The sequence below is a fragment of the Haplochromis burtoni genome, unplaced genomic scaffold (genome assembly GCF_018398535.1).
Source record: "Haplochromis burtoni strain Fernald_Lab_line unplaced genomic scaffold, NCSU_Asbu1 Contig_13, whole genome shotgun sequence".
In the NCBI taxonomy this organism is placed as follows: domain Eukaryota; kingdom Metazoa; phylum Chordata; class Actinopteri; order Cichliformes; family Cichlidae; genus Haplochromis; species Haplochromis burtoni.
Window position 1 is genome coordinate 1,613,920 of NW_024582374.1, and position 12,355 is coordinate 1,626,274.

At 39.6% G+C, this 12,355-nt stretch overlaps 1 protein-coding gene across 3 annotated transcripts; it reads left to right on the forward strand.

Moving 5' to 3' along the window:
* Positions 1-390: 390 nt before the first annotated feature.
* Positions 391-11,867, forward strand: boka (BCL2 family apoptosis regulator BOK a). 3 transcript variants are annotated; one of them, XM_042216289.1, is made up of 5 exons: positions 391-565; positions 761-1,127; positions 3,275-3,403; positions 5,299-5,462; positions 9,936-11,867. In XM_042216289.1, the coding sequence occupies exons 2-5, from the start codon at positions 914-916 to the stop codon at positions 10,059-10,061; spliced, it is 633 nt and encodes a 210-aa protein (XP_042072223.1). In that variant the 5' UTR covers positions 391-565; positions 761-913; the 3' UTR covers positions 10,062-11,867. The 3 variants fall into 3 exon arrangements, with proteins under 3 accessions (XP_042072223.1, XP_005919835.1, XP_014188346.1); XM_005919773.3 differs by having other exon boundaries at positions 792-1,127; XM_014332860.2 differs by having other exon boundaries at positions 795-1,127.
* The last annotated feature ends 488 nt before the right edge of the window (positions 11,868-12,355 follow it).

Sequence of the window (12,355 nt, forward strand, 5' to 3'; positions counted from 1 at the left end):
CATCATGTCCGTTTTCATTTTCTAATCTGAGACAGAGGGCTTTTTATTAACATTTTACTGTTGAACTGCCTCTAATCTCTTCACAACCTGCTTTCAGTTAACTAAATACCGCTCTCATGTTCCATTATGATCCCACACTTGATTAAACCACGCACGTTTTGTTTTCATTTAAACTACATTAAATGCTTCATTGCTTTCAACAAATCAGAACTACTTAAGTTTAAATTACAATTTGTCTTGTAGACACACCTTTAATAAAAACAGTTGTTGATTAACAGCTGAGACACAACTGGGTCATGTCCTGTATGTGTGTCTTTTATATGAGGTGGGTCGGGGGCAGAGGGGCGGTGCTTGCGTTGCTACAGCTTATCTCCGCCTTTCACTCCACAATAAGTTCCCTTAGAAGGAAAGCCTGCCTGCAGACTGTAAGTGGAAAGCATTTTTTACACTCAGCGTGGCAGTAACTCATTAAAAGTCAGTGAAAACATTTTCTACTCACCGCGAGATTAAAATGCAGCACACTTAGGATGTCGGGGTTTTTTACCTTCTCGACATAGTACTTCGGGTAAGTGTGCTTGGATGATGTTTGATGTCCGCACACCTTTAAGGATTCATACACAACTTTTCAGGTATAGTGCCAAGCTTCTCCTTGAAGTGTCCATCCTGGGTTTTCGACAGACTTTGATTGCGTTTGGATCCTGGAGCTTTATCTAGGCTATCAAAAGATATTCACAAACTAATCCCCGTGTTTGTTCTGCAGGATAATCTCCACAAGTCTTCCTTTCTCTTAGCAGAGAGACGGGGCAGAAGGAGAAGGTTCGAAGAGGGGGCGTCCACTGGGGAGAAGCGGCCGCTGAGCGAGGCGGTGGGGGCGGTGAGGTGAGGAGCGCACTCAGAGGAGGGTGACGGGGGCATGGAGATGTTGCGTCGCTCCTCTGTGTTTGCCTCTGAAGTGTTTGACCGCTCGCCCACCGACAAGGAGCTGGTGTCCCAAGCCAAAGCACTGTGCAGGGAATACATCCACTCCAGGCTGAACCGTGCCGGGATCGGCTGGTCCAAGCCTGAACACGGACTGGCTGCGTCAGGTGGGACACTGGGAGAGATATCTTCGGTCCTGCTGTGGCTGGGTAAGTTTTCGGGAAACGTTCGTGCGTTTTTTGCGCACAATAGTACACTTAATTCAAACAGAGACCCGCGATCACCCTCAAATGTGTGTTTAATATTCAAGAATGTATCGTATTCCTGCTAAATCCTAATATGGTTTCCGGGAGCGCTGAGTTCACCTTTCACGTTTTTGTGCAGCCAAATGCCACAATATTCTATATTCTATTGAATATATCTATATTTTAATCGTTTAAACGGCCAGATTGGGATTTATGATAAAGATATGTCTTTATTTTATATTTATACTTATAAATAAATAAACACGTAAACGACTTTATCGGAGAACACCTTTATTATTTAGAGAATCATGACGTGATTCCCAGGAATCCCCATAATAAAGCTAAGGTCACCGTTTAGTTTGCGTAATATTTTTCTTTCTGGATGCTGGCCCAGTATAAAAACTGATGTGGTGGATTTTCTTCCTCTGGGAGGATTCACTTTACCATGCGTGCGGAACTTCCCACCTCCAGATAATTCACTGGAAGTTCATGTTGAAACTCGGCTGCTCAGCTTTGAAAATCCTGGAGGGGGTACACTGTTGCTGAATAGTGAAACTGAACAAAACCACTTGTGCCCTTCTAAGACTAGAGTTACAAAACACTTCGACAATAATGAGACTTTTTTCATAAATAGTTCACCTTTTTTGATAGCAGACTAATATCTGGCAAAATAACAGAAAAACTCCAAGCAGGTTGGACCAGTCTAGCCATGTTCTGACCAAACTCACTTAATTCCAGCATCTTAAAAGCTCACTAACTGATATGTCATATCTGGTTTGTTTAATCTCAACAAAAACTATGTTGTGTAAAAACATTTATGTCACGGAGTTTTTTGGGCTGCGTCAGAGACTCCAGGATGTTATTGGTATCTTTGGAAAGTTTAGCTCTTTTCCTCTGCTTTGAGTCTTTCTACAGTGCTCAGTTAATAGTTTCACTAAAGTGTTTACTGTTAAAAGGGTTCCATTAAGATTCAGAGAGATGATAAACCCGTGTTTTATCACCGGGCAGTGTCCCTTTGTTTCTTAGTCAGATCCGGTGCGTGGCTGTCATACCCTGATTTAAAATACAAAGATGGGAACAGCCAAGAGGTAAAATGAATGTATGTAACAGATAGAAACAGCTTCTGGGTTAGAAAAGTGAGACCAGCACAGAAGTGCTTTAAACCTGATTCTTTTGAACAGTCGTCTGGTTTTATAGAAATCTATGAGAAAATGTCTCCGCTGCTCTCTGCACCTATGACTTCTACAAACACTTTCCTGATGTGTTTATGAATTCAATCCCTAGTTTCAATTCTTACTAAATACAACATGATGCTCATTAGGTAAATTATGATCCACACTGGAGTCCAAAGGGGCAGTAAAGCGTGATATCCTTTAGGGCATGGCTGTGTTGTGATTGTCAAATGGTGACGGTGAAAATGCTAACACGTGACTTCCTGTTTTGATGTAGCTACACTCCCAATATATTTGTCATCATTATTATTTGAAAACAGTTCCATGGAAGCAGGCCCTGTTGAGAAGTCTTAACCGACCAATTAGCCCGCATTAGCAGAATGTAGGCTAACCAGCAGTTTATTGGTGTTATCAAAATCACTGTATGAGTAATTAAAGAACATTATTATTGTTTCCTTTCAATTAGGCCGCATCATTTAAACTAGTTTAGTTTTTTTTTTTGGCCAGAAGTAGATTTGCATTCAGTGAGGTCAATTTCAGCCATTTTCAGGAACGACATGATTAAGGAAATGGGTATCTTTACATTGGGTTCAACTTCACAGTGACATTGTCCATGTTTAATATACGATCTTTGCTCTTTGACCAAGCCAGGGTGTCTAACTGAGCAAAAGTGCTTCCCCAGTAAATCAAAACAATTGACGACATTTTCCAATTGGATCAAATACAAAGTATTTTATTCAGTAATATCTCTCAAAAGTCATATCTTTTATACGGCATTATCTAAGGTGGTCAAAATTGCCTTTACTAGCCATATGACTAGCTACTGGACGAGATAGCTGTGGCTTATAATGTGTAATAGTTACTTTTAAAAGCCACACAGCTTTGTTTTGAGAGTTTTTTTTTAAAGTGAGAGCTTTGACTGAGTCTTGTTTTGGACAGGCGATGAGTTGGAGTACCTTCGTCCCAATGTGTACCGTAACGTCGCCCGCCAGCTGAACATCACAGTGGCATCGGAGAGCGTGGTGTCCGACGCCTTCCTGGCTGTCGCTGCAGACATTTTCTCCACAGGTAGGTCAAACTCTGGAAAATCAAGCCATGCAGATCTGCATCACAGGAACTAATGTTGGTGCTTTCTTAACTGGTCTAACCTGTACTAACTTGGACTTCAAAATGAAAAAAGGGAACGTATTTTGGTTATCACTGGGAAGGAGGAAGCCTGAGACAGACAAAATAAAGATGTACTGAAAGTTTAGAGAACTGAGTTACTTTACTTTACAAATTACAAATGACAAATTACAAATGGCTAAAACGTTTTGTATAAGTGATAATGCCGCCCGTTGTCGTGTAAACACTTCTTATTTAGGCTCACCACAGGATTCTCCATTAGTGAGAGACATTTTTAGGGCTGCCATTATCCCCCTCAAATGAAAGGAGCTGGAGGGAAAACATTCAGTCCATATTAGGTTAACACGATGGTGGAGCGAGTGATTGTTACAGACAGTTTGGACCCCACCCAAGGAGTTCAGACATGAGTCCCAGCTGGGTAATTCTTCAGGGAATTTTTAACAAAGCAGTCTGATGAAAAGGTAAAGAACAGTTGGCTGGAGACGAGAGAAAATCCAGTCAGTCTGGTCCTCAGTAATGTTCAGAGTTACTTAGTAATTCAAACGTAGCGAACTTAAAGATTATCTGCCTTAATTCTCACAGTTCACAACTGATTATGATAACTTACAAAGGGAATTCAATACCACGAGCAAAAAAGAGGGGGGAAAAAAAGGTCTCACGTCTCAGTCTCATGTTGAAAACTTGCATATCAGTGAATACAGTGTAAACATGGACAAACCGCAGTGCCGACAGAAGAAGAGAACAAAGAGGAAGTCCTGAGCAACAGCAGATTATGACCACAAACTTGTGTAATCTGCACGAGCACAGTTAGAAATGTCATTTGGCTTTCCGCACGACAAAGATAAACTACAGCGGCAATATGTTCAGGCATCGTAACGCAACCCGCGCAACGGTGTAGCTGTAGTCATTTAGTCATGTAGTCGACACACACACAGACTACACTGTTACAATTTCCATTTCCTGTAGTACTAAGTACATATTAATTATATAAAAGTAAACATAGATAATAATATAATAATAGATGTTTTACACCCCTTCTGATGTTGTGTGTCTTATTGTAAAAGTAACCACAAGTGAAAGCCTTATTTAACTCCAGCTGATTTTCTCATTCACAGCACCTAAAACTTACAGTGTTGTTTTTGTAGCAGCAGGGAGATCATACTCGAGTATGGCTTGAATGTTTTTTTTTCTTTGGTTGACTTCCTATCGAGTACAGCTTAATTTCCACTATATTTTACCTTCATACCGTCATGTCCTTTTCAAACATTTAAAATCTTTCTGAACAGTTCAAAAAAACTACATTCCTGACCTATCAGATGTTGATAGCAGTATGAAATATGCAGAAACTTTAGAGTATCATCCTGCAAGTTTCCAGATTTCCTCTTCAAAGAGATCAGACGACAGTTAGAGGAGATGGATGAAGCCGAGGCTCGGTTTGTATGTGTTGGACATATAAACACGACAAAAATAGTCCGAAGCACTGACTGTAAATGGTGTGGCGGCAGAAAGCTCTACTGAGCGTGCAAGCTTGGTTGGAGAAATGATGTGCTCACTAATCTAGCGAGGCATTCTGCCTGCCTGCCGTCCCAGGTCTGGTGTTTGGGTTTTCCCTGTTGCAGGCCTCCTGCTGAGATTGGATAATTTGTTCATCCACCTTTAAAGAAAGCTGCTGACAGACACATTTGCTGAATTAAATCCTACTGCAGTTATTCAAGTGGAGAGCAGGGTCTCTCCACTTATGAAATAATGACTTTCAGTATGTGCTCACACATCAGACAGCAGGACATTGATGCTTCCATAGGTTTAAGTAAAGATGTGGTTTCTTTTTCTCTCATAAGGTGTGACATGGGGAAAGGTGGTTTCCTTGTACGCTGTGGCGGGAGCCTTGGCGGTGGACTGTGTACGCCATGGTCATCCAGCAATGGTCCATACCATTGTGGACTGCATGGGGGAGTTTGTCCGCAAGAGCCTGACTTCCTGGTTAAAAAAGAGAGGAGGCTGGGTAAGGACGACTTATTATTACTTGTTTGTATGTTTCCGTAAGCGTGTGTTAGTCTGTATAAATGTACGACTATGTGGCAGCTATGAGACAAGTAACTGAAAATGACAGCCGGCATCTGTGGGTTCGGTTAAGTGTCAGTAAGAGCTCATAAAACCAAAGAAGAGAGGAAGCCATCAGCTAGTCTAGTCTGTTAAGTTAATGCAGTTCCCCACAATGACTATAACTTTAACCAACCACAGCCTGCTTACGTGTCGTGGTTTCTCTTTGCTGCTCTTTTCAGTCTTCTTTTTTCCCCCGGGCAAAACAGATGACTGCCCCTCCCTGATCCCGATTCTACTGAAGCTCTCTTCCTGATAAAAGGGAGTTCTTCCTTCTTACTGTCACCAGTTGCTTGCTCATTTATAATCATCTGATTGTTGCATTCTTTCTCTGACGTTGTAACGACTTTTTCTTCCAATACCAACCTATGTTACATATTCAGGTATCTGTGTATGTACATTAGGAAACTCTCCCTCCACATATGATGAGAAATATTTTATTCTTTGTAAAAATGTACTGAACTGAGACGGTGAACATGTAGAAGGGATTTATGGTTGCTGTAAAAATAGTGTGGCGCTCACCTGCCCCTTTTCCCACGCTATGTGTGATTTACTTACATGCAGTCAGAAACTTTGCTTTAGGCTGTTCGAGCAGGGTTGAAATTGAAACTGGAGCTTTGTGTGGACATGTAACTTCAGAGTCCCGCTTTTCAGTTTTGCGCTTTGAGTTGACGTGAGGCGATTTTTCTTTTCTTTTCACACAGCCTTTGTGATACATTCCAGTTCATCACCTGCAGGTCTTTTCTATTTGTCAGACATCGACAAATGTTAATGAACGGTTGCATGTTTTCAGAAGCTTTCTGAAGATTTACCGAGCTCAGGATTTTTACTGACAGCTTGATCTCACATTTTCACTGAGAGCGCACATCCTCCTGTGCTGGGCGTGGTGGTTGTCAATCGCAATGTGTGTGTCTGCGTGTGTGATTCAGCGTACAGGGATTTTTATTTCATTAGATAACAACTTTATTGAAGCAAATAGGGTTTATTTTAAAGAAAGAAAGCACATGCACACTTTTAAATCTAAGTACTCCCTCTGAAGCAGCATTTTCTTATCATTCAGTCCAAGCTGCTGCTGGTCTCCCTGGCTCATCCTCACTGCTTTGTGTTTTCACTCACAGCTCTTCCTTTTTTGAACTTTTTGGCATCCAGGTCAACTATAGTGGATACATAAGGTCAGTTACTTCTAAGGCCTAGCAGAGTAATCTCAACTGATCACATTAATTGTGGGCATAAAGCAGTTTTAAATGAAAACATTTTTGTTGGTCAAATAAACTTAAGAATTCCCTTAACCCTTTCACACATAGTGGTCACTACAGTGGACAGCTATTCAAAGGCTATTTTCTTGTATTTGTGTCAGTTTTGATGGTATACGTGCACATAAACCACCACACTGGACACTGATATGTCATCCCATACCTTGCCACCCACTGGGCGTTTAATGTTACTATAGATGTATGACGTGTTTCATTGTAATTGTTATTTAACCCTGTCATGCATGAATTATGACAACCTCAATCAGGATTTTTTTCTTAAGTTTCTTCTTTTCTTTTCATGCCTAAAGATGAATAAAAATACTTAAGAAAAAAATGCTGATTGAGGTTGTCATAATTCATGCATGAAAAGGTTAAAGCTTGCCGAAAGTCTGTTTGACTTTTGATTTTAACCTTTTTTGATTTTAACCTTGATTTTTCTGTGTGTGTGTGTGTGTGTGTGTGTCTTTTGTTTTTTTGTGTTTTATACGATCTGCTTTGAGCAAATTGCCCCTTGACGAATTTGGCTCAATTGAAGTTAAACCAAAAAGATTGTATTTAATACTTTAAATTAAATTCATTTCAAAAATAACATTTTTATTTTATTTAGCTGTGATGAAGTTCGTCACAACAGCAGCAGAGGCTGGGAGGAAACAAATCAGCGAAGCTAACTATATTTCATTGTTATTAATCCTCTCACTGCTTGTCGGCCTAATTTAAAAACAGCATGCTCCACCTGTAATTGGTGTGTCATATCGTGTTACACCCACCCAGATCAGAATCGCAATATCCTTTTGTTTTAAATTAACTAGAATTCTTTGTTTACAAAAAAAGGAAAAACCTGGAACAAATGGTTCAGTTAGAAAGGGGATGTTCTTCTGCAGAATTGTGTTTATAGGAATAGCCTATCTGATAAAGTCCTGGACAAACAGTGTGTGAAATGGAACGATGCCTGACAACGTGCCTCTGTCCGCGTTCTGCTCTGCTGGAAAGAGCACATTAATGCCTTTCCAGCAGAGCGAACCACAGGCCCGTGCGCTCTGAAACATGGCACCCGAGCCTGTTTTGTTCAGAGAGAAGTGGAGTGTGACGAAATGGAGAGCGATGCATTGTATAACTGACCTCCTGAGTACAAATGAGCGACCTGTTTTTTACTCTAACCCAGAGACGTCTGCTCTGACAGATGATGTCAGTGTGCGGGGAAAACCTAAATAACGTTGTGTGACTGGGAGAAGCAGCAGGAGCTGAAGGAGGAGAAGTGTTTAGTGTCAGAGCTGACACTAAACTGCACTCTCTGTGGTATTTCATTGTCTGTAAAAGTCTGAGTAGATGGCCTCGTATTGTAAGCAGTGCTCAGAATTAAGTGTGAGCTCTGGCTTTAAAATGGCATTCTTGTGGGCTAGCTGCATATCTGCAGATTGTCAGATTAGTGGAAAATGAAGGACACATGTTGAAATTGTAAGGTCGTCTTGTGTCTGTTAAACCCTGTGAGAACCAAGTCATCATTCACGAAGAGAAACTCTAACCATCTGTTTTGGAAAAAACCCCAAAAGGACTCTTTGGGGGAAAAAAAGTAAAAATAGCTTTTGATGTGTGTCAGTCAGAAGGTTTACTTTCTTCTATTCTATTTATTTTTGTCCCCTGATTACCAAGACTTGGGAGAACAGCTTTCAAAAATAACATACTCTCACAGCCCGGGGACAGTGCAACTTAGACTTCAGAGGGTTAAAACAATAGACTGTAAATAAATGATGGATATAGCCATGGTGACATCATGATATGTGAAATTCTGCTTTGAAAGAAAGCTTACCAGCCACTGACAGCTTTGATTTTTTTGAGCTAGACGTGTATTGTGCCAGCTTATTGATTAAAGTTAGTTAGCTGATTAGCAATCAACTGAAAAACAAGTCAGCTTTATAGCACTAGAAATGCTGTTTATAGCCTTCTCCAAAACAGTTTGGCCCTCTATGGACAGTGTTTAATTTAAACTCTTAACTTTCCTCTGCCTTGTTTCAACTGTCTCATCCTCATGATATTATCCCTCAGTGTGTGAGTGTGTTGTCTCTCCTTTGTGTTTTGTCAGTATGTTGTCTTATGGACTTTGTATTTTTGGGACTGCTTATCAAACTCTCTTAAAGGTGTGTTTTGTGTTTAGCGCTCCCTCCCTTAGAGTTGGCTCCTGGGTTCTAAACCTGCATCATATGACAAGTATTTTATTAGTCTGCTACTTAAAATTAATAAGCAGGTATTTGTGTCTTTGCTTTGCACCCATACAGACAGTGAGGTCAAGTGCACTGCAACTTAAGAAAAGGCCAGAAACTACAGCAATGCTGTAAAAGCACACAAAACACAATGAACGTTAAACAAAACATAATAGAAAAAGGGAGTGTTATTGTTTCCCCAGAAACATTTCCATGGTGTTTTGTTAGATTTTGTTGTTTTCTACTTCTGTTGTATTTCATGTAACTTCCTTTGTGTTTTGTGTGGTTTTGCCGCATTTTCCTATTTGCTGGTACTTTTTTGAGTTGCAGTCTGTTTGACCTTTCAGGGCTACCGTATACACAGTATATGGATGCAGCTTGTTAAAAGCTAGCTTTAGCTAATAACTTAGCACTACAGTTTTTTATTCAAATACGGTCTCTTCTAGCTTCAAAATATTTACATGGTGGCTTCAAAATGCCAAAACAAATGGTTGATGTTATGGTTGCTACATTCATTCTTTATATACAGTTTATGACTCACAGAATATGCATCTGGAAGTAAATATACAAATATCTACTCGTTAGAGTTAAGTAACACAAAAAATACTTACATTTGACTCACCTAAGCGGTAGCACAAACTTCACAAACAGCTAAAATTGAGACATGTCACATGTTGAGTGGGCCGGATTAGTGATAAAGTGATTATAACCATACAACAGGTGAATTATGTAAAAATAAATAAATAAATCATTTGTACACTTGTTATAAAGGGGGGAAATTGGCTCAAACTGTTTTCTGTAGCAGGTGGTGAAGATGTTGATTTCTCCTGAAAAGTTGGATATCTTGGTTGGTTTTTATTTTCAGCCACAAAGGTTGCCACTTGTGTGAAACTTACTTATCTTTATTCCTCTGTCTCCCTGCAGGTGGATGTAACAAAGTGCGTGGTGAGCACTGACCCAAACTTCTGTTCGCACTGGCTGGTGTCTGCTGTCTGTGCCTTTGGACACTACCTGAAGACGGTCGTGCTACACCTCCTCCGCGAGAAGTGAAAGAAAAAGAGACACAGTGGATTGTGAGCACACTGCCCGGCACTGCACACCACCAACACCACTAAAGCACCCACTGCTTTGGAATATGTTTACACTTATTTGCACTGAGCCTCGTTGATGAACACCCACCCATTTCACAGACAGCGAACTTTCCTCGCGTCTTTGGCTTCCCCTTGTCTATTTATTATTAATGGTTATATAATGGCACACATCGGATGCAAACGTATAAAAACTGCATTTGTGAGCAAGTTTAGCTTTTCATTTTTCATCAAACTGCACAGCTTCCAGTCTTGGTGCCTGTTTTGCAGGGATTTGGCTGCTCCTAGTGGTACCAAATGGTAACTACTAGCCCTATACACAGAGAAGTCAACTCAGGATAATCTGCGAGATCCTGTGGCCATTCATGAGAACTTGGTATTAGAGGAAATCTACACTTTTCGCCTGGGCTGTAATAGTTCATGCTAGATAAAGACCAACTAAGGACTGTACAAAATTCCTTGATATCGAGGGATCAGAAAAAACATGGTTTGTGTGTTTGTTTTTCTTTTGACTTTGCAGTCTGAAATGCTCAGAACAGCACATTCTCTGTTTCAGGCCTTTATTGTTCTTATCATGATTGGCAGCAGCTTTGACATTTTCTCTCCATTCCTACAGTCACTCTTCAACATTGTTCTGAAAGCATTTAAAGTGACAGTTCGTCCCAATGTCAGATTGACAGATTTTCCTCTGGCCCTCTTATGCTGTATGTCAGTCTACATTATTCAGGCATGAGTTGCTGTTTTTGGAGGTGACAGGTTTATATATGTCTGCTTTCTCTTGAAAATAATAAAAATTAAATGACAACGGCCCTTTGATGCTCAAAGCATTGAAAACTCAGCAGCAATGCCTCTTACGCTAAATCATCAGCCCTGTTTCATTATTTTCTTTTTACTAAATACAATTTTACCATAGCTAATTCCAGCGATACAGTTAACAAATGTTAACTGTAAAAAAACAAACAAAAAACAGTAACCTTTTAGAAAGAAAGTCAGTCTCTCATCAAACTGCTGACAACAAAGTTTGCAGATAGTTTTAATTTATTTTTTAAATGAGTAACCCTGTCATGATTTCTGCAAAACGATGCATGGTGTGCTGTTATCTGTAAAATGGCAAATGTGACCTTGACCTTGATGAAACAAATTTGGATGGAAACCCATTAGGTGATCATTGTGTTTAAGTGTGATTACATTCTGATCAATACTCCAGGAGGAGTAATCCTCACCGTGGCATAAGCTTGTTGGTTCTACAGTTGGATGAAACAGGTGGCATTGATCCAAACTCTAGAAGGATCAATAAGACCATAGACCAGAGGGAATCAATGCAGTTTTGGTTTTGGGGTGAAATGTACCTTTGTTATAAAAAGGGTAGACCATACATTTATTCTACCTGGTGAATCCATAGTAAACATTAAGATTGCAAATGTTGAAGCTGAGATTAAGCTTTATCCCAAGTTATTTATGAATACTTTTTTATTAGGATATAAAATTAGAAGATTTTAGTTTTTTTAATGGGCTTCGATGCTTACACCAAGTCTCTATGTACAGCAGCTTAATTCATCTTCAGTGGTCACTGTGAGGGAGTTTGTTATATTGCTGTACTGAAACTGCAGTGAGTTGCAACATGTTTTTTTCTGAGCACTTTCATTTCGTGAGTAGAATTTATTCCATGAATAATTTCACTGTTTATATGGCATGTTAAATACATAAATGTTTGTGAATGGTCTTTGACTGTAAATATGCAGACATAAATAAAATATTCTTAAAGCAATCTGTAAAGTCTGGAGCCATTAATGATGATTTTCAGCTGTTTTCCAAAGGATGAGCACTTGTAAACCCTGAATAAATGATTCCTCATTACAAAGTATTAATTAGTGGTCTATGTGCATGAAATGAAAACACCTGTATTTACAGGTGGGTTTTTTTTTTCAGTATTTATGTTTCAGTCTTTTTTTTGTTTCATAATCCCAGGACTGATCTCTAGTTGCACATCATTTACTGAATTGTTTTAAAATGTAAACTTACATTTATGTGTAGGCTGCAAAGAAACTGCATAAACACTGAAGGCTATTGTTACCGCTGAACCACATTCAGTGGGTCAAAATAGCATGCATCTTTGCAAGCAGTTATTTGTGTTGAACCGTGAAATATCTCTTATAATAAATAAAGTCAGATTTTGGGGTCTTCATTCACAGGGAAACCTTTCAGAAAATAATTTGGCCTCATTTGACTTGATGTAAGCTGTTTACAGCCCATTCA